The 23,480-nt window shown below is 34.6% G+C and overlaps 1 protein-coding gene across 1 annotated transcript; it reads right to left on the reverse strand.

The window, feature by feature from the left end:
- Positions 1-113: 113 nt before the first annotated feature.
- On the reverse strand, positions 114-23,288 carry LOC149423754 (uncharacterized). Its single transcript, XM_089631791.1, has 14 exons — positions 23,124-23,288; positions 22,686-22,899; positions 21,348-21,524; positions 19,272-19,529; positions 18,010-18,127; positions 14,831-14,980; positions 14,071-14,227; positions 13,300-13,598; positions 11,204-11,548; positions 10,697-10,821; positions 3,180-3,327; positions 1,582-1,807; positions 1,119-1,300; positions 114-252 (listed from the first exon to the last, which is right to left on the reverse strand). Exons 1-14 carry the CDS (start codon positions 23,141-23,143, stop codon positions 143-145), a joined length of 2,529 nt encoding a protein of 842 aa, XP_089487917.1. The 5' UTR covers positions 23,144-23,288; the 3' UTR covers positions 114-142.
- Between the last annotated feature and the right edge of the window lie 192 nt (positions 23,289-23,480).

Here is a 23,480-nt window from a genome sequence, read left to right on the forward strand (position 1 = left end):
CAAAGTTTGTTATTTTCATTTAATTAAAATTACAACATAAAGGAAATTTGCAATTATTGAAGAAATTATTAATGTGTTAAAAAAAACTTTTAAATTTAGTTAAATATATTTTTGTCAAGATATAAAATTACAATATTTCAAATTATTCATTCGGTACCCCTTTCTTTGCTGCTTTAGGTTTTTTGTTTTTTTTTGGTTTGTTTTTTTTCCTTGCGTTTTTAGCTGCAGATTTCATCTGTTTCTTAGTTTCCTCTGAAAAATACAATGTACAATATATATTTTTAATAATTATTTACTGTGAACTATAAGCACTACGCACAGACAACTAAATCATTATATCCTTCAAATTAAAAAAAAGTACTAAATAATATTATGATTCTTTTAATAACATATTATAAATATATTTTATAAGCAATTATGGATAATTTTTTTAAACTTGTAACACTCGTTTGTATATGGTGAAACCTCTTATTAATTGGAACTGAAAACAACAAAACTGAAAACTATTTTTTTTAATCCAAAGGTGTAGAGAATATCTAGTACAGTTTTCAATTATAACATAAAGGCCATTAAAAGAATTACATTTTCATGATTTTAGATGCAACTTTGGAAATTAATATGATAAAATAAATAATAAAGATAATTTGAAAATACATAACATTTTGATGGGCGTAAATTTAAATCACAACACATGTGTTCAATACAAAATAAAATTTGTACCTGAAAAATGGCATTTTTTTTAAATATATTTTTTTAATTTTGTTTATTATCTCTGTAAGGAGGGCAAGATTATTATTTTAATAATTACAATTAACTCTCAAAAAAATTTCAAAGTTGTTTCTAAAATCACCAAAAAATTTATTCTTTAATTGCTTATATTTTAATATTTAAAACACAAATAAATAAAATGGCACACATCCGTACTAGAAATTTGCTAAACCTTTAGATTAAAATATAATATTAATAATTTGGATTAAGGTATAAAATATTTCAGTTTGCGTGGGTATTGTGGCCCCAAATTTAAGTTTAGTATGAAAAAGGCCCGCAGTCGTTCCTTTTAAGCATAATAAGTTCTTAAGAGGGTTTCACTGTATGCTTTATTAAAGAAGTATACTGACTTAGTCCAGGTTTCATCAATCTAGTTGCCCCCGGGGCGAACATGCATGGTAATACTCCGTTCTCCAGGAAGCTGGGGGACACTATGTTAGGGTCTATGGGCACCCAGGGAGCAGTTTGATTTAACTGAATTTCGGTGGGATCTATTTTAAATTCTGTCTGTAAATCCAAACCGTTGTCACATCTGAAAAAAGTTTAGATTGAAACAAATGGATGTTGTTTATGATCACTGAACAAATAAATTAATAGAAGTGTGCGGTGGGCGTTCCAAACATGCAACACTTTTTTACTTTAGCATATTTTCTTTTTAAACTGATGAAAAATTTGAAGTACAGTGTAGCCCTACATAAATTTGGGAAATTTTGAATTTGTTTCAAGGAACTGAAAAAAACAGTACTTCTTAAGGAGGAAAACTTCAAAAGTGGGTTTCATTATACAGATTATCTGTGCAGCAACTTTAATTACTTTTCGGGGACCTCGTGGTACAGTACGGCAAACGCTCCGTGCTTCTGATTATGGCTAAGCATGTAGTTTCCCGGGATGAGTTTGGCCAAGCACGAGAACACATTGTAGAAGCAGCCCAGAGCTGCTTTAGGCTTCCAAATGGTCTGTTTAGCCAATTCCCCTGCAAAAGTCTGCAGCGTGAACTCCTCAACCATGAAGACTTCGGAAGAATGATTATTTATACGCACTAGAATAAAGAAAAGATGTTTTTCGGGGTTCAAGTGTACGGTTCCATGACAAAACAGAACATTGAGAAAAAGAAATGAAAATGAACAAACAACAAATCTAACCTAATTGATTATTTATACTATTTAATCATTAAAGACAATATTAGCGACTCTCAAACGTTGCATCTTGGAATTGAACCCAGGACCTCAGCCTTGCATCTTAGAGCAAAGTCACTTTATACCATAATAAATAAACTTGATTGAGGAATACATATTGTGAGGTGGAATGAACTAACAGAAGGTTAGGATTTACCTGGCTATGTATGTATTCAGATCCAGTTACAAAATATTATATTCAAAGCTTTTTCAAGCCACTTTTAAATTCTGAACTGTGGTCTCTTACCAGGATGACCTCAGGTTTGAATCCTGGCATGTGCAAATAAATTTTTATTTTATCAATAATATGTTCTATTTCACATTTGATACTCTTAGTAATGCGTTGGTCACCAGATCTGAATAGTCAGATACTTCCCAACCTCCCTCTTTCCCTCCCTAATCCCTTCAGCTTCAGTCTGACAACATAACCCAACTAACAAATGACAAACAATGACAATGATGTTCAACTGCATTATAATATCAAAACGTCGACGGCAATCGCTAAACTGGCCGAATGCATGGTAAGTATCCGCAATTCGTGGATCACATGGATTTGCTCTCTGAGATGCGTTATGAAAGCCTTCAATCTAGCAGGAATGGGATCCTTACAGCAACAACATTAAAAATAATAACTATTTAATTTATATTCCACGTTTCCTGGAATGCTATAAATTTTTGATACTGAACAACTATCGCAAGGGGCGTCACCACAACCTGCTAAGCAATCCACATGGCAGAACAGATGCGCTGGCCCAGCATAGCATGACAACTATGAAGTATGGTGCTGCTAAATGATATCTCTACGTCTCTTAACATTTTCAACATTGGCCTTGAAGGTTTCAAGAATCACAATAACTGTGAAATATGTTTTTATTTCATATATTTATTTTAAAGTTATGTAAATAATTGTTTTGTGTATTGCAATAGGATTAATAAATCTGTAATACACAAAAAAATTTGCTCTGGGTATTTGAGACTTTTGTTGGGTATTCACATAAAAAGGATGACAAATATGCATTTTACTCGCCTGAAATATGCATACAAATTGAAAATATCTCCCAAGTAAAAATAAATGCAGCCGACAGGCGAGTAATTATTGCTTATAGTAATTTGTTATCCTTTGTGCTATGCATAAAAAAACCTCGTCTTATAAACATTAGTTAAGTCATGATTCTGAAAGTATCTTCCACTCTGCATGTTTGTTAAATTATTCTGGTTCAATCAATAAATTATTACTTCTTAACAGTTTGGCATCTGGAGTGAACTGTAGATTAGTCCACTGCAAGGCAGCCTCAGAGGGGGTTATAATCTCATTCCCAAAGTCCGATTGATATTCTATTTTTGGTTCAATGAGAACCTTGTTGAGGTTTTTTTGATCATCTGCCTGAAAACATAGAAATATTCAGATATTACCTGTACCTCGCCACGCGTTGCTGTGGCTCAGTCTATCTGTGCAGATAGAGAAACTATAGCGCATGTTGCTTTTACGTCCAACAGATGGCGCTGTTTAAAAAAATTTTAAAAAAAAAAAGCATGTAAGACATCTATATAGTATAGGCATATAAAAAAAACAAACATTTTTATTTATATAGATTACATTATGTTGTCTATTCTTTCATTTTCTTCTTATGGTGGGGTCAAAGTGAAATGCTGAGGTTATTCAGGCAGTTGACGGCATTGGGAGTCGCAACTTGATTCAGCACATATGGGCCTCCGAAAAACTGGTGTAGCTTGATATGTGATTCTTCTACGATGCATTCTATTGTTCGTATTTAACTACATTTTCATAATTCAGAGTCCTTTAGGCTACATTTGTGCATTAATACCTACAGCGACTGTGAAAGCATAAGAGAGAACCCTGACAGTTTAACAGTTGGATGCTTATTTTTCACATTCGAGGTCTGCCACGACTCTTCGGAAGATTGTTGTGACTGTTCAATTTTGCAGGCTACCGACATCTGTAGTCTAGAAATTTGAAGTTACTACGTTTAACCAAAATGGTGTGAGTCCTTGCTTAGAAAATAGTGTCAATTTGGTCGGTATAGCAGGTTTCATTTTTACTGCTAGAAATCACAATGACAAGTGTTTTATTTACATGTAGTGGGTTTTGAAGTCTTTAAAAAGGCTCGCATTATGTATTTTTTGGTTCTTTTCTCAACAATAACTCGATAATAAACAAGCTCATAAGTCAGAGCGATCGTAGCAGTGTTATTCGCACAGTTTCCTTATAAATATTGTACCTGTTTCAATAGTTTGAAATAAATGTAAAGTGGTATCAAGAAAACCAGTTTTTATTCAAAAAGGATCATCCCCAATTTTTAACATTTGATCCTTCAACCGGATTACGATCAGGAGATTGTATGTAAAAAAAAACAAAGAACCAGCAGCCAAAAGGATACAAAATTGATTGAAACTGGAAATCATTAAGGAAAGTGGACCACATCGCAAATCTGAGATAAGTATTCAGTGCTTTCCTTCCTATCATCCATTTTATGTTTATTCAGGTCTCATGTAATTTAAACGAGATTAATCTTAAATAGAGTCAATATTATAAATAAAATCACTACCCACTTGAAAATAAGAATATAATATTATTGAATAGTGTTCTCAAATAGTATTGTCAAGATTGTCGTGGTATTCTTTCAAACGGGTGTTTGCTAAAATAAAATAATTGTCAACCGATATTAACAAAATATAATTAAAAATGGAAAATATGAAGTCATTAATAAACAAACGCGGCGTAATCAAAGGAAAACTAACCCGATTCGCGGATTCCTTGAATGCATTGTCGGTAAATGAAATTAAATTAAGATATGAGCGGGTGAAATCATTGTTAGATGAATTCGAAGCAGTTCAACAGAAAATTGAAATGTTACCGGATTCAGACGAAATTGAAAATTATAGTCAACGAGAAGCTTTCGAAAACCAATATTTCTCAGTTTTGGCAACGGCCAAAGGCGCGATCGAATCCGTCGATCAAAGTAAGGTGGAAATTAAACTACCCAACCTCCAATTACGGGAATTTCATGGCGATCAGAAAAATTGGGTTAATTTCGTCGAAACCTTCAAGACTTTAGTCCATAGCAATAGTAATTTAAGCAACGTACAAAAATTCTTTTATTTGCAATCAACTTTAAAGGGAAACGCATTAAAGATAATTGCTAATCTAGAAATTTCTGAATTAAATTACATTTCCGCTTGGGAATTATTAAATGAACGTTATGCAAATTTAAGAACTACCGTTCATAAACACATCCAAGCTCTATTTTCATTAAAAGACATGAAACAAGAAGAGCCTGTAGCATTGAGGTATCTAATTGATGAAACAAACGTTAGTTTAAAGGCATTACAAAATATCGGGGTCAAGGTAGATCAATGGGATCCATTGGTTATTTATATAATATCAAATAAATTAGACACAACTACCCGAAAAAATTGGGAACAATATATATTACAAGACGAATTACCGACGTTAAAGGAATTCTTAAAATGTTTATCTGCTAGAGCCCAAGTATTGGAACTGATGAACGCTTCTGAGAAAAAAATTTCTAGCTTACATAAAACACAACTAGGCAACAATAATTGCAAAAAAGATTCATCAGTATTTTTAGCGGTAAAGGCTAACAGCTGCATTTATTGTAACGAGAAAGGTCACCATATTTATTATTGTAAAAAATTTCTGAAATTAAAATTACATGAGAGGATTGATGCTACGAAATCAATCCAAGCTTGTTTTAAATGTTTAAAGGTGGGTCACCAGGCACAGAGTTGCAAGGCAACCTTTTCTTGCAGGCGTTGTGGCAAAGATAATCACAACACCTTACTACACAATGAGGTACCTCTGCGGGAGGCCTCCAATATGGATGCTGATAACGAGGTTTCAGTATCGAATTTTTCTGCATCGGATAAAGCAGAAAAAATAATATTATTGTCAACTGCCAACATAGGAGTTGTGGGTAGTAACAATAAAATTTTTAAAGCCCGCATTCTGATTGATTCAGGGGCCCAGTCAAATTTTATGAGAGCAGAATTTGCTAATAAATTAAATTTACCATGTGAATTGATAAACAAACCCGTTTCTGGGATCCATAATAACATCACTCACATAAAAAAGAGAATTTCAGTGGAGATGAATTCGCTTCATACTGATTATAAAAGTGAAATATCATGTCTGATTTTACAGGAGATTACAACAAATTTACCACAAGTGACAATGGCGAAAAAAGACTTCAAGTTACCACGAGGATTGGAGCTAGCTGACCCGAACTTCAATATAGCTGCACCCATCGACATCCTGTTGGGCGCGGAGAGCTTTTGGGAAATCCTAACCAACGATAGATTGAAACTCGAATCGGGACCAACACTTCAACGTACGCAACTGGGATGGATCATATCAGGACCAATCCACATGTACCCAAAGCAAAGGCCTGTATCAGATTGTTGTAATTTATCTATAAATAAAATAAGTCACCAAATAGAAAAATTTTGGAAATTGGAGGAGATTAATCCCACTAAGATTCTAAATCATGAAGAAAAGGCTTGTGAAGCCAGTTTTGCTAGTACTCATACTAGACAAGACGACGGTAGATACGTAGTAAGTTTACCGCGTCGAGCATGCATTGATCAGCTGGGAAGTTCATTGCTCACTGCTGAAAAAAGATTTAAAAATTTAGAAGGAAAACTTGTGTCAAATCCCGAATTGAAGACACAATATATACAATTCATGCGTGAATATGAGGAATTAGGTCATATGGAGGTGTGTGACCAGTCAAAGGGGGATCGTGAATCCTATTTTTTACCTCATCACGCTGTAACAAAAGAATCAAGCACTACTACTAAAGTGAGGGTCGTTTTTGACGGCTCCGCCAAAACTTCAAATGGAATTTCTCTCAATGACGCCTTGATGACAGGACCTGTTATACAAAAGGACTTATGCACCCAACTATTGCATTTCAGGAAACATCAAGTAGTACTGACGGCTGACATCGAGAAGATGTACCGCCAGATTAATGTGTGTGAAGCGGACCGTGACCTGCAGAAGATAGTGTGGCGCGAGTCGCCGCAGGAGGTGCTCAAGCATTACCGTCTGAAGACAGTCACATATGGTCTGGGGCCTTCCTCTTTCTTAGCCACTAGAAGTCTACGGCAAATTGGTATGGATAACAATATAAATTTTCCTAGAGCTAGTCAGGTCATAGAAAATGACTTCTATATGGATGACTTGTTAACCGGAGGAGATGACATGGAATCCTGTAGAGAGTTAAAAGAGCAATTAATCAACATCTTTTTGTCTGCGGGGATGACCTTGAGGAAATGGAGGTCCAATGTCTTGGAGTTGTCAGCCGAGTCGGGCCAAGCTAAGATTGCCGAATCAGGCAATTCTGAAAAAATTATTACTGACAATCCAAAGACTGAGAAAATATTAGGATTAATATGGAATAATGAATCTGATTATTTTTCTTATGTAATAATGAAACCATCAAGTCGAACCGAGAGTAAAAGACAGATATTATCTTGCATCGCATCAACCTTCGATCCATTAGGTCTTCTAGGACCGATTATAGTTGTAGCCAAATTGATAATGCAGAAGTTATGGCAGTCTAAAGCAGCGTGGGATGATCCATTGCCTAATGAAATATTAGCACCCTGGAGGTCCTACCTTCAAGAATTAATTCAACTAAATGTGTTGAAAATACCAAGAAAAATTATTTGCAGGCAATCTACATATCTACAACTACACGGTTTTTGCGACTCATCTGAGAAAGCGTACGGAGCCTGCGTTTACATGGTGTCGGTGGACCATGTCGGTAAGCGGCATTCACATTTAATAACGTCCAAATCAAGAGTGGCGCCATTGAAGTGTATTTCCCTGCCCAAGTTGGAGCTTTGTAGTGCTGTGCTACTGGCTAAATTAATTAAAAACGTAAAACAAGCGTTAAATATAGTGGAGATCGACACACATTATTGGTGTGACTCCATGATAACGTTGTGCTGGCTGAAAGGTCAACCTACGAGATGGGCTACTTTCGTTGCAAACCGAGTAGCCGAAATACAAGAACTTAGTGATCCAGATCTATGGAGACATGTATCATCAGCCGACAATGCAGCAGATATACTTTCAAGAGGAACCACTACAGATAAATTGATAAATTCTGCAATATGGTGGAATGGACCAAGTTGGTTGACCGAGGGAGTCAACGCTTGGCCTATATCAAATATTTCGTGTTCAAACCCTCCTGAACTCAAAGGCAAAAATATTCTATTATCCACAGATATTCAAGAATGGGAGATATTTGAAAAATTCTCATCATTTATTAAATTGAAAAGAGTTACTGCGTATGTATTGCGATTTGTCAATAACTGCAGAAGTGTTAAGGGTAAAATTTCAGACAATTTAAGTGTGGCTGAATTGGAATCAAGCTTGAAATGTCTATTGAGATCAGCTCAAATACACGCCTTTCAAAAGGAATTGAAAGAATTAAAAAACCATGGCATCGTCAACAAGAAAAGTAATTTAAAATCTCTTAATCCCTTCTTACATGATGGTCTAATATATGTAGGCGGTAGGTTGAATTTGGCTACACATTTATCTTACCAACAAAAACACCCAGTTATCTTGCCGGCTAAACATAAGCTAACTGAATTGATAATACGTCACTACCATTATGTAAACCTACACGCAGGACCTCAAGCTTTGTTAGCTGAAATACGATTAAAATTTTGGCCCATCTTTGGTAAAAATACTATTAAAAAGATATTACATAAATGTGTTGTATGTTTTAGATGTCGTCCCCGAACCGGTCATCAAATCATGGGAAATTTGCCACCCGAAAGAATTACGCCGAGTCGTCCTTTCGCTATCACCGGAATAGATTACGCCGGACCAATTCTAATTAAAAGTGGGAAGCTGAGGAAGGCTTCCCTCGCAAAATCGTATTTATGTATCTTTATTTGCTTCTCAACCAAGGCCGTTCACTTGGAATTAGTTTCGGATTTATCTAGCAATGCTTTTTTGAACAGCTTAAAAAGGTTTATATCCCGTAGGGGACAACCTGAAAAGATCTTTTCCGACAATGCTAGTAATTTTAAAGGAGCTAGCAGCAGACTCAAAGAGCTGTACACCAGCTTGAGGGAAAACAACGACAATATTCAAAATTATTTAGTGAACAGAGGTATTGAGTGGAAGTTCATAACCCCTCGAGCCCCTAATCAGGGAGGTTTGTGGGAAGCAGCAGTAAAATCAGCAAAATTCCATTTATATAGAATCACTAACAATTCTTCATTAACATTTGAACTCTTATATACCTTAATTTGTCAGATTGAGGCCTGTTTGAACTCCCGTCCATTAACTTCCTTATCCGACGACATCCATGATTACCAACCTCTTACCCCAAACCATTTCCTTATAGGCACTGAATCCTGTATCATTCCTGAGAGAGACGTCCGGGCGATACCGGACAACAGACTAACTCAATATCAGAGGATCAGTTCGCTAATTCAATCTTTTTGGTCTAGATGGAAGCAAGATTACCTGATGGAACTACAAAAGAGAACTAAATGGCAGACCAGCACTCAACGGGCACTGCAAAAAGACGATCTGGTGATTTTAAAGGAAGATCATTTACCTCCACCTTTATGGAAAATGGCCCGAATTCTGCATACACACCCTGGAGCGGATGGAGTAGTACGAGTTGTTACACTAAAAACACCTCAAGGAGTCTTTGTGAGGCCCATCACAAAGATATGTCTGATGCCCCTGGATTCAGACACTAAACCTGTAATTGACATCCCGGACCTTACCAAGGATTGATTATGTACATTACACTATGATGCTTATCTTCTCGACTCCACCTTGGATGGATCAAGCAGAAGACCTGAGAAGAAAGAAGAAAAAAAAAAAAGGAACAATAATTGTGTTGTGTTCAGTGTAAACTATATTATTTGTGTTATTGAACTATTTAAATATGTAAAAATTAGTATGCAGACGTGTGTAATTTAGTCATTTTTGAATTTTTTTTGGTTATTTAATAGGATTAATAATTTTCTAGTTATCTTTAGTTTATTAATAGAGTAATTCAACAGCATTTATACAGTTAAATTTATAAGTTTACCAGCAGGGCATAAAAAAAAGGGGGTTTTATTTTGTTAATTTCTGCTATTTTGAATTATTTTGTTAGTATTTTTGTGGTATATTTAGATTAAGAATTTTTAGTTTATTCTGTTTGGTTTATAGTTTATTTTAAATAGATTATCATTCAAAAATTTAGTGCAATTTTTGAATCCCGCCCCCTGGCAATATGTTCAATTTTGCAGGCTACCGACATCTGTAGTCTAGAAATTTGAAGTTACTACGTTTAACCAAAATGGTGTGAGTCCTTGCTTAGAAAATAGTGTCAATTTGGTCGGTATAGCAGGTTTCATTTTTACTGCTAGAAATCACAATGACAAGTGTTTTATTTACATGTAGTGGGTTTTGAAGTCTTTAAAAAGGCTCGCATTATGTATTTTTTGGTTCTTTTCTCAACAATAACTCGATAATAAACAAGCTCATAAGTCAGAGCGATCGTAGCAGTGTTATTCGCACAGTTTCCTTATAAATATTGTACCTGTTTCAATAGTTTGAAATAAATGTAAAGTGGTATCAAGAAAACCAGTTTTTATTCAAAAAGGATCATCCCCAATTTTTAACAGTGACTAAAGCATTATCAGTGATAGTGAGTCACAATTAATAATTTTTTTGTTGAATTACTTACATGAATCCCATCAGAATTACTCCATACAATAAAGTTGACACTTTTGACTGCTGTTTTGCTAAGTTCACTTTCTTGCTGTGACTGGCCAATTTTCCAAAGTGAATAAGTCAACCGATTTAGTTCACCTATAAAATAAAAAAAGCAAAATTAATTCATCTTTAAATAAAAAAAAATTATTTCCTGTCTTATAGACAAGTTAGTTTAGATTAATTGCAGTAAATAGTTAAATTCCCTTTTATATAATATTATCTAGTATTTAATAATACATTATTGTTTTTGGTCATGTAAACGAAAATCATTTTATTTTCACAACTGGAACTTTTAAACTGGCTAGTAAAGTATATTGGAATTGCATTGAGTTTATAATGTAATAAATATTAAGTGCAAAGTGCACCTAAATGTCCGATTGACAGGTTAGATCTATCAACTCTCAACATTATAAAAGACGAATCAACAAATGTTCCCGTTTGATTTAAAATAATAAATTATTTAATACTAATTACTCACCAATTGTTTTGTCTCCTTTAAGTATTTGTTGAACAAACTTAGCCATGTTTTGGTCGGTGTCCATTGCCAATCGATTCAACATTTTGCCGCAAGTACATTTATCTGCATCAGAATCTGACCACATATTTTTCATTTTTTTACCCGTTGGATTAACTTTAGATTTTTTCGGGCATGTACTGTGTTGAGATGGTTCACTATCCAAACTCCTTTTATTTGGCGAAGTCATACCTTTGGAGTTACCGGGCGACGTAATGTCGATAAGAGACGAGTCGCTGTCTTTGTTGGGAGAATTACTATTCTGTGATGATTCAGTGGTTTTGCGTGCCATTCCCCTAGTGGTGACGCCTACATAAGTATAGAAAAAAAACAAATAAGAAAAAGCTATTGAGAGATTGAAATAAATAATAATGCTCTGTTTAGAAGACCAAGGCCTACAGTTTTTTCGTTACATATAAACGAACGGCGACATTTCAAATATTTTTACATTTGAAAGACCCCTGTATTGCCGATTTTTGCTTGTAGTATAAGCCGCATTTTGAGGTGATATAACCAGAGATGTGCTTTATTTCAAATAAATCCATTTCAAATGGAAATGCAAAATGCAAAATGGGTATTTTCCATCTTGCATTTTAAATGCTTTTCTAAAAACCATTTTGCATTTTAAATGCTTTTATAAATGCATTTTCCATTTTAAATGCTTTTTTGCAACATTCTTCCTACTATCTCCACTCAGCTTTTTTTCATAAGCCCCAAATATCAGTTGGTCCTCAACCTCGCCATGAGAGATAATTTATATTTATCAAGTTGCTCCCTGGTAGGAGCCCTGGCAACTGAGTGGGGGCATGACGCTGTAATATTAAATGTTAGATAGCAGTTTCTATGTTTTTACGTTGGCGACATTAGCCCCGCGCAAATTATTTGTAGTTTCATAATCTGTAGTCGTGGTGTTTTTGGATTTACCATCATGTAATATGTTTGTTCTACATTGATGTCTATTATTAAATGACAAAATTGTTTAAAAATTCTATAATTATTTTAATTGTTTGACCTGAGAAACCATTTTGCTTTTTCAATGCATTTTGAAAATAGGTATTTTGCATTTTGCATTTGAAATGCTTTTCTAAAAACCATTTTGCATTTTGCATTTTCAAATGGAAAAGTTTTGACCCATTTCCATTTTGCATTTCAAATGGTTTTGGGTACCCATTTTGCACATCTCTGGATATAACAATAATATCTCAAGATCGTGAAAGTTATTACAGTAAATCACAAAGGTTTTTGTAATTCTGTACACTGGATTTTTATGAAAGCTTACAGAGATGTTAATATGAAACAGTTTTGTTTTAGAAAATATTTGAAATTACATTTCAATTTGTCTGGTATGGTGGAAATCAGTACCTATACACATATATATTTGTCTGGTACGATGGAAAGCAATAACTATACATATACAGGGTGTATCGGCACGTACCCGACAAACTTTAACCAGCTATTCCTTAGCATATTTGGAGCAAAAAATCTTATGTGCACTTTGCTGTCCGGTAACGTTTTTTTTTTAATAAAAAATGTATTATTCATATTTTCACCATATGTCACCACTGTTTTATCCTTTGTCAAAGTTTGAAGACCCATCTGGCAAATATTTTATTCGAATTCCGTTGAATAATGCACGTGTGTACCTATATTGGCGCACACTTACAATCACAACGAAATGGCACGGCACCATTCGTCTCATTTTTAACTATTATTATTTAGTGTGTGCGAAAGAGCGAAGACGCTTTTAGACATACTTGCTTATAACAGCTGTTGAACACGAAACGCAATGCCAATGACAGTGATGTAGTGTGGAAACTTTATTTTTTTTTGTTTTTAATTGAAAAAAAAATGCTACCGGACAGCAAAGTGCCCATAACATTTTTTACTCCAAATGTGCTAAGGAATAGCTGGTTAAAGTTTGTCGGGTTAGTGCCGATACACCCTGCATATTTGTCTTGTATGGTAGAAAGTAGTACCTATACTTTTATTATTGAATAGCCTGGACAATGAATACATGGATGGTAAGTTTGTGATGATTTAGGTAATTAATGATATGATACCTCTTATATTGGCAGTTCTTTGTAAAGGAGACAGTGACTCTAGGTCCTCAAAGTCAATCACTAAATTATCTTCATTATCGCTAGCGGAGTCGGAGCAATGCTCAGTTTCAGGTATATCTGACTCCTTAGCTTCTGGCTCCTTTGTTTCTAGTTCCTTTGTTTCTGGATCTATTACTTCTGCCTCTTTTGTTTCCAAATCCTTTACTTTTAAATCTTTTGTTTCTGGAGATTTGGTATAGTTTTCGGCAAAGGTAATACAAAATTGGCAATAGTCAGAGTTGGAGTGAACTGCATCAGGTCTGGGTAAATTAAAATTACAGTTAAATTATGTAATAACAAAATCTGCTTATCAATAGCATCCCTTGTTATGGTAGCAGGTACTGTCACTAAACAGATACAAAGTGTGATCTATGTATAGCGAAAACAAATATATTTAAAAGGAAACTGATGTCACAAAATTTACAAAAGACCTTTCAACTCGTAGAACTCAGTCGAGCCAATGAAATTAATTATCTGTTTGAAAGAATTTCAATATTTTATCAATTCACTAGAAGTAAGGAAAAATTGAACTTACTGCAGATATGACACACTTCATTTGGTTTATTTCTTTAACACTTCAGACGGTAGCATTGTGATAAATTTGTTGTAGATTAGCATTAGTTGACGTAGGAAATATTATTTTTTTAAATTTTAAAATTAATTAATTGAAAAATAAACACGATTTTTTTTTCAACACTTTTTTGATTAAAAAAAAAAGAAATATGTACTTACACGTCTGCAAAGTTGTATTTTTGCGTTTGTTTGGCTAGAGCCTTTCTCAGAATTAGTTTATAGCACCAGTGGGCTTTCTCTCGGCTCGAGAGGCTCTGGGGGGGCAAGGCGGAATCCACATAAGCAATTGTGTGACTGAATGGCCGACCTTTTGCATCTAAAACAGAAAACAAATATCATTTTTGAGGTGAATGGTTCTTGAAATAAAAAAACTACTTCACAACAAATCACTTTGTCTGTATTAACTCTTATAATCAGTAAAGCGTGTAGGACAGTCATGAGACTAATGTCCGTTCTCTTATGCTCTCAAAATCTCTCTGTAGAAACCTAACTGTTAGTTCACCTCGCTTCTGAACTGGAGGGGCAAACCTATACACTAGAGACATCTCTTGGAGAACTATATGAACTACTAGCGCCATCTATGCCACATAGCTCGAACTATCAAAATTTTAATTGGCCAGCTACGTATACATAGACTGTTGCCAAGCTATGTCTAAACTGCATGAACTATCAAAGTGGCAGAGCCAATGAAAGTAATGTGATTGGTGTACAGGTAGAAGCAACGGCGGGGCGTCGCTGTGCGTAGATTTGAGCATCAGTAGTATAACTGAAGGATGTTTTGCTAGAGAATTAGAAATAATATCGACGTTTCCAGTGACAGCAAAGGAACCGGCTTGCAACGGGGACAAGAATATCGACATAGATAAGTAGCCCGGTTATCAACACAAATTAAAAATGTCATAAGAGTGTAACACTTCACCTTCCATATTGTATGCTTTCACTTTAACAGGGAGCATCCACGATTGAGAAAATGGAGGATAATTATTTGCGAGGTACTTCAGACTGTTGGCCGATATAACCACACTCGCCGTGTTTTCCAATGCATATTTCTCAGATTCAGTGACGTCAGCTGTTAAAAAAAGATTAACTTTGATTACATATAGAACACAATTTTTTTATGAAATTTACAGATATGATTTATGAATGTGTCATAATTTTGGGGTGAGTTTACTTAGAACTTTATGGGCTGCTAATCCAGAAGCGCAATTTACAAACTTGAATAACTATTTGATTAACTTAACCCTCTGATATTTGCTGATATTGTTGATCTAATAGTTATCAAATTATAATTAACACACTTCCAACGGGAAGGTTAAGTTCTACCTTTACGCCGGTCCTACTTGAATGGCAGGAAAAGTATTTTGTATATGCTGTCCGATAATCTATCTAAATAAATAAAAATGTAAATGTTTGTTTGTTCAAAATCTTAAATCTACGAAAGTTCTTCACTGATTGCTTTGAAATTTTGACACAACGTTGCATTCAAATATGTTTTTATAGAACTATATTATATAATTGTCACCTGTGACAAGTAAAAACCTGTTTTTTTTAACACCTCGACTCCGGTGATGGGTCTGGTTTGACCCAGTGTTTTAAAAAAAAAAGATTTTGCCGCAAATATCTCGTTTAGGCTAATTTCCTTTTGTCTATTCTTTCATCAAATATTTACCCACATTTCGACTCAAAAATGATTAAAATCGGACACGTTTTAAAAAAGTTATAAGAATAATTGTGTATAAAAACACGCAAAAACTCCATTTCTTCTCAGTTGAATTCGAGCAGCCGACGAAACAGCATATCTCTCGCTCTGTCCTTCCGTCTTTGTCTCTCACAGTCCCGCGCAGATGTTGTCAACCATTCGGGCACATTTCTAGTATTGTGATTTTTGTTTGTGACTTTGTTTTAATTTTTTTTTTCGTAGCGTACGAACGCAATGGCAAAGCAAAATTATTTATCTGATAATGAGATCGAAAAGCTACTTAACAGTTCGAACAGTGAGATCAGTGATGATGGCGACTTGGAATTCGAAACATTAGATCCAAAATTTGAAAGTGATCCGGAAGAAATATTACTAGAGGAAATATCTGAAAGTGGAAATGGAAGTGATAATGAAGTTAGTGTAGGAAATTCGAATGAATCCGTTGCAGATCAACATTTATACGTGTCGAATTCCGGATTCCAATGGAATTCTGCGCCACCAGCCAGCTCACGTACCAGAAGCCATAACATTATTTCTTCTACCCCTGGATTGAAAAACGGTAGCCAGAACATAGTATCCATCAGAGATGCTTTTGATTTGTTTATTTCAAATGAAATGGTTGAGGAAATTATTGAAAATACGAATAAATTCTGTCAGCTCAATCCGAAAAATTCCAGCTTTCCTAACATTACGAAGACATAAATGTATGCATTTTTTGGAGTTCTTTTGGCTTCAGGAAGAAATCGCGGCCGAAAGTTAGAACTAAGCGAACTTTGGACTACCGAGGATTTATTCCGGCAGCATTTTTTCCCCTCCGCTTTATCTAGAGATCGCTTCCGCTATATTTTTAGCAATATACGTTTCGATGACATTTATTGAATGATATAATATATCGATGAATTATTTTTGTGAATTTTAGCATTTTTAATATATTTTAACTAATAAAAAACTGTTCAACTTTTTATAATTGGTAGTGCTATATAATTATTTTGCTGCTGAATTTGTAATAATAAATCCATTTGGTGTTTTGTGTATGTATATAAATTTTATTAATCGTCGAATCATTTTTGTATTTTCGTATTTAGAATATTGCTTTTATTCCGTTTTTTTAAATGAAAATTGTTAATTTAAATTTGTTTTGTTGAAAAATAAAAGTTTTAGTATTTTTTAATGTGTGTCATTCAATGGTTTTAATTGTGACAAATAAATGTGTGAGGAAAGTAAATACTCAACTTGAATTTGAATACCATTATATAATATTTGCATAAGCAATCATCGTTTAATATGGCTATAAATTGAATTTATTTTCTCTTTACACATCTTTTTATTAGAGGTACAGCCACAAGGAAATTATCAAATAAGTGATTTATTTCTGGTATTTTAAATAATACACGATATTCTTGTAAATGCACACCATCGAAAATTTTAATAATTATAGAAATAAAAATGTTTGTTTCCGCTAACGAACGCTTCCTGTCCCCCTCTCCCGCACTGCCCTCCTCATTCCCCTGACCGTCACCCGGCACCCGCATCGGCCGTGTCGGGGCCGTCGTCGATTCAGTCGTTGATTAGCTGATGCGCGGGATGTCCGCGCCGCTGTATATCGACGAACCGCAAAATTTACGGAATACTAATTTCTAAAACTTCCATCTTCATACAAGAAACACAGGGGATATGTTATGAGTTAATGAGGAACTACAATAATATCATATAAAAGTAAGAATATGAACGAAAAATGCATAAAAAGCCTTTCAATTTCAGCCGGGTCAATCTGGACCCACCACCGCCGCATGTGTTTCATTTTCAACCTCCGGGTATTACGTGTTAAAAACAGCGTAATCTGTTGGACAAACAGACTTTCTTTGAAAAAACAGCGCCATCTGTTGGACGGAAAAGTAACACGGGCTACTGTTTTTCTATCTGCACAAACAGACTGAGCCATAGCAGGGGGCAGCGGGGTACAGCTAATTTTATTAATTATATTATTAATAATCTCTTTGTAAGGGTCCCAACTATAATATAAAAATATATATAAAAAATTGTGGTATAAGTTTTCTCCATAGAATATTTATTCAAGAGGAAACTATGTTAAACTGGTAGAGCGGGTAATAAATCTTTACACTTCGGATGGGGAAATTGTAATGAATTGTGCCGAAGTAATATAATACAATACAATACATACCTTTTTTACACATAAAACATCACTAAATGGCCCAACACTCAACTAACATCAGTTTATGAAGTCTATAATTTTAGACAGTAACTTTTATAGTTACGGTGCAGTTTTAATGCTACGTATAAAAATAAAGCGGTTTAAAACAAAATCCATTTTCTCAAATAGTACCCTTTTTTAGAAGCATGTGAACTGTGTTAAGATATTTATCAAATTTAAAAATAACCTTTTTGAATATCTGGTTCTTTGTACCATGGGTTTCGTCTCATAATTTTATCATATGTAAATGGGAGATAATAAACTCTATCCAGGTTGGGAATATTGATGTTCGCCTCAGAGTACGACTAAAAAGATAACAAAATAATTATGTACATTAATGTTGATAGCATTATAAAAATATTTCAAACAATAATGTAAGCGTGTATATCGTCGCCATTCAGGCAAAGTCACCAAACCACTACACACATTTGTGAGGTACTGCAAAAGTCATCAAACCACAACACACATTTGTGAGGTACTGAAAATTTGAAAGCTAAACTATGTCACTCAAACTTTTAAATAAGTTTTTACAGTTAATGTGATGGAAATTTCAAAGTATTAGATTATTTCTCTAACATTCAAATTCAGATATCTCAAAACTTGTCTAGGTGGTTTGGTGAACTATATGAAATATGAACTCAGGAGGATCTTTATAAGTTTATTCATTATTTTTCTCTTATTCCGCTTCACTCTTAATACGCAATATTTCACTTTCAAATAAATGGATTTAGCTTTATTAATTCAAAACATGATTTATTATGTCGGGGGAGAGGGAAAAATACGCACTTTTAATTTTAATTTCGTTTATTAAGTCACTTACGCGATATGTCAATTAGTATGCGGTGCCGTTATAGTCGCAGCCGACGGCGACTATGTTCATATCAAGAGTTGGATTATATTCATAATATCGTATTAGAATTAAATCACAAACCAGTCTATACAAACCTAGCGTAGCCCACAAACTACTTGAAAACTGGGATATAACTCTAAAGGGGACACGAGCAGGCGTTATTAAAGGTTCCCCAACATTTATAGTAACTTTTAGTAATAATATAACTAAATTCAAGTATTAATTCAAAGTAAACATTCCATATATTATTTACCGTGAAGCGGAATTCGTAACCTTTACCGTTTATTCAATAAATCACAATGCCATTATCATTTTAAATAATTACAGATAAATAAGATTTTAAGAGTCAGGAGTGAAGTGTAATTGGAACCCAGTCAATGGAGAAATGAATCGCGGTCGTGAGGCTAATTGTGAGTCTTGCCAGCATTGAGAGAATAATGCTGCCAGTGAATAAAATAATATATTTTATAATAGGTACTTGCTAAATGACCCCCTCCCATAATAAAAATATGATTACAAACACAAGTGCAAACAAAACGTTGGTTAACTATTAACTATCAACCAATTTAAATATAAAACAAGAGCAAGATGTCTCTCACCTCATTTTGAAGTCTTTTGAGTTCCACAATTTCTACGGGGTTCTCCTCGTTTAGATACACAATGGGAAGCATATTGATCATCTGGTAAAAGGGTGGGTATTTGTCTATGGTCTTCAGTTGCCTGCCCCACTCCCCTTCTATGAACTTCTCACGGCCTTCTGTCATCTTCAGAAGTCGGCCGCACAACTTTGTTTTCCATTGGTTGCTGACAAATTCAGAGAACAGCTTATGCTCTTCTTTCATACTCTCAAGAAGCTCCTGAAGAAAACAGTTAGAACGGGTTAAGTCATACACAACCAACTGTAAAATGTTCTTACATCAGAACCCAATCGATGTCATAAATCAATGGGTATAAACATCCACCTCCCGAAGTTTGTGCACTTTACCCCTGGACACCCTGTATAATTTTTTTGATTTCAATTGCATTATTATATTTTATGACGCGTTTTATTTTTTAACTTAAATACATTTTTAGATTAAAAAAACTATTTTATATTTAATACAAAATATAAGGAATACCAACATACCAAAATGTCATAGTATGGACAGAGGACATATACCTGCGCAGAGAACGTAGATGCCTTTATTCAGACTCTAAACTCTAAAGCCTGACAAAGCTGCAGGCCCAGACGGAATACCCCTAATATATTTAATTAGCGTAAAAGATCTCGGTGTCGTCTTTGATCCTAAAATGACATTTTCGGACCACATATTACGGCTCACAAATAATTAATTAATTACCAGGTACTACGCATGCTACAAACTCCAGCGGTTTATCAACAGAACATGTAAACAGTTTAATGACCCAGATGCAATGATAGCCATGTTCAATGACATTATGAAAAATAAGCTTGAGTATGCTAGTAGTAATACCAAACTAAATATATAAATATGCTGGAAAAAATCCAGAAAAAAATTCTCAGGTTCGTCTATATGCGTACGCATGGAAATTATCCGAAGTTAGTGCACCTTACAGACTTACTTGAAGCAACAAATAGATTAGCCTAGAAACCAGACGTTTTGCAAATTTAGCCATATCTAGTTTTAATATAATTCATAACTCTATTATAGCCCATTACTCTTGCAATGCCATGGCTTATACGTGCCCGAAAACTTAAGCTATAATCGTCGCTATGACTTGTTCAAGGTACCACACGGGAGAATAGATATTCTAGAACAACATAGCATGACACGAGGAATGGTGTTGTTGAATGAAATTTCTGAAACAGTGGATGTATTTAATTCCTTTGTATAATTATCTTCCCAGATGTTAAGGACGGGTTGTTTCGGAGAATTTGAACAATTCATCAAATTTCAACGTTCATTTTCGGGTTCTGTGAAAGTCGTATTCAAGTTCTGATATTATATCATTATAGGCTAGTTGCTTGACAAAACTTAAATAAAAACAGAACTTGATAAAATCATTCACAAAACTTAAAAATGAACGTTGAAATTTGATGAATTATTCAAATTCTCCGAAACAACTGAAATCAAGTGTATCATAATGAGAAGATTGTACTGTAAATGGATTCATAATCTGTCGTACAATAATAAAATAAAATAAAAAACAAAAAAACCTCACCACCATTCAATATAAATATCTTACATAAATATAAATATCTTCAGCAACTACCGCCATACATCTGCGCAGTAGTTCGTACACAGGCATACGTCGCCGACGGTTGACAAATTGTCAGCCTGTGTACGAACCTCTGTGCAGATGTATGGCGGTAGTCACCAAGATACTTTAATCGTCTAGTATAGGATACTTGCATAGCCTTGTGGATGAAGGACCTTACTTTTGCAGACCATCTTTTAAAATGGAACTCTAGTCAAGTCAAGTAATAACTAGTTTCAATATATTTAAGATTCTCCTGATTCAAGTGTTAGGCAAGTGCGTAGACAGTTAGACTACACTAAACTAGTCCCAGCAAGAGCTCGTAGTGCTCGCACGGACGTCATCGACATTCGTCCTCTTCCTTCTTATGCTTCTTGTTTAAAAAGGAAAGATAGAAAATACTAGAACAATGATGTTACATACAATCTCATTAGGAGTCGTATATATATTACACTAACCCTGTATTTCATAAGGTCGTCTTGCGATATTTTGACTGGCGGCATCGAGATGCAGGAAGTGTGAAAGTGACGCAGAACTTTTAGGCACACTCGGTGGCTCTCCGCATTTAGAGATGAAGACTTTGGGAACAGCGGCAGACATTGAAATCCTGGTACGAATTTGCCACCTTTGGAGAACTGAAAAAAAAATTAACATTGAAATAGGTGCATATTTTACTATTATACAAAAACTGAAGAACGATAGTTTTTTTTTTCATAATCATGTTGGTGTTGCTTCTTTTATTTTACATTCTTAACTTTTACAACACTGACTTTTCAAAGCAATTTATCCCATCAGGCAGCATGTTTTGATGCAATTTATATGTGTGTTTTGTAAACTCCATATATGCAACATCCAAGTACGGGGATAGCCGCCGATGGATCACGTTTGCGCCAGCCGTGTAGATATGGCAAAACTTGTTTTAACAGAGAATGCAGCGTTTATATTGAAAGTCTCCCTTCTAATAGGTCCCATTCTCTATACATCACGGCTGTGCTTTTTCTTGGCAGCCAGCCAAAATGTGCAGTGTGTGGAGTTGGCGCCGAATTGTCAAGGAACTGATAAAAGAATCCTAGAACCTAACACATCGCCCTTGAAATATTTTTTCATACTGCGCTAAACAAACATAAAAATATTATTGATTATTGTGATCACCTACCCATGCGTCAGCTGGTTTTGACAACGGGTGCAAAAATTTTACTCGCACCAAGCACCGTTTGGCTCAGGGCCGACCCTGCCTATAAAATTCATAAATAAAAAGTATTGAATAAATTATAGTAAAATTTCCCTACTACGCTTTTTAAAATAATTTCCCTCAAGGCCCATGTCATCTTTGGGAGTGCTGTGTGAAGGGCTTTTTAAGGAAAGGAAGGAGAGGAAGTTCTAGGAAAGAAAAAGTAATGAGGGGTGGGTAGGAATCTAGGGATCAGTGTGTACAGGAGTGACAAATGAATATATCCCTCCCACGGCGGCACAAGGTGATAAGTCGAGAGACCAGTTGGAGAGGTCAAAAGGTCTCCCCAAACCAGCCTCTCCTGACCTGACACGCCACGTAACTAGTGGGTAGCACACCTTACCCGATGAACCAGGGCACCCCTGCTAAATCACCAAATAGTAAATAGAAGTAAATAGTTGTTACTTGTACTAATTAAGTTGAAAAGAAGTGTTATTTCAATAATTTGTACATATTATGAAGTAAGCGGAGTATTGAAACTTTACCTTTGGATAATTACTTTACAAATAATAATATTACTGATTTATAATAAATGGTAACTATATAGTAATAATGACTGGTTTACCGTGTTTTTGTTTATTACTTCATGATGTGGGCTAGGAGAAAAAATCTTGACTTGTACTGAGGAGTTTGGGTTGGTGTTGTCTTCACTCTCAACTAGGTCACTTTTTTTAATAAAAGGATTAGTGAAAGATCCATTTATTATCCGAAAAGTTGCAGATTGCGCAAAGACTGACACATTTCTTATTAAATAGTTTCCTTCTGTTGTGTTAAATTTCCTGAATGCATAAAAAACGAAATTAATATTAGAGAATTTAATATTTAAATTTGCAATAATAGGTTATGTTGAGATATATTCCAAACGCTAGATAGGAATACAGAACTTTTTAAATATTTTATAGAACAATGTTAGGGAACCTATGAAAAATATACAAAGTTGGTCATTATCAAATAGTGGTAATTTTTATTAAGAAAAAAGTAAGAGCTTTCTAAGTAACCTTACCTATTTCTAAGTTCGTCCATCGTGACATTAAACTTGAAGAGAATAATTAAAAATAAAAATATGTGACTTTTCACATATGCATATTTTCAATTACACTAGATTAACTGAAGGGTAAAATCAAATAAAATGTTTAACGATACGAAACGGCGCTATTCGGATTTTGTATTGACCACAGATAAAAAATCAAAACACTAAAACAGATGTTTGAGATTTTTTGACAGTTCCAATTTCTATGCAACGAATCAAGAGATGTAAGAAGTCACAAACACTTTTTAGCACATGAACGTGAGTGGTTAAGGGACTTGGACACGGTCAAGCGGCTTGATCGCAAGCACGTAGTTTTTTTGTCTATTGTTG

This window comes from Hesperophylax consimilis, chromosome 5 (assembly GCF_061612785.1).
Source record: "Hesperophylax consimilis isolate HC1 chromosome 5, BYU_Hcon_1.0, whole genome shotgun sequence".
NCBI classification, from domain to species: Eukaryota; Metazoa; Arthropoda; class Insecta; order Trichoptera; family Limnephilidae; genus Hesperophylax; species Hesperophylax consimilis.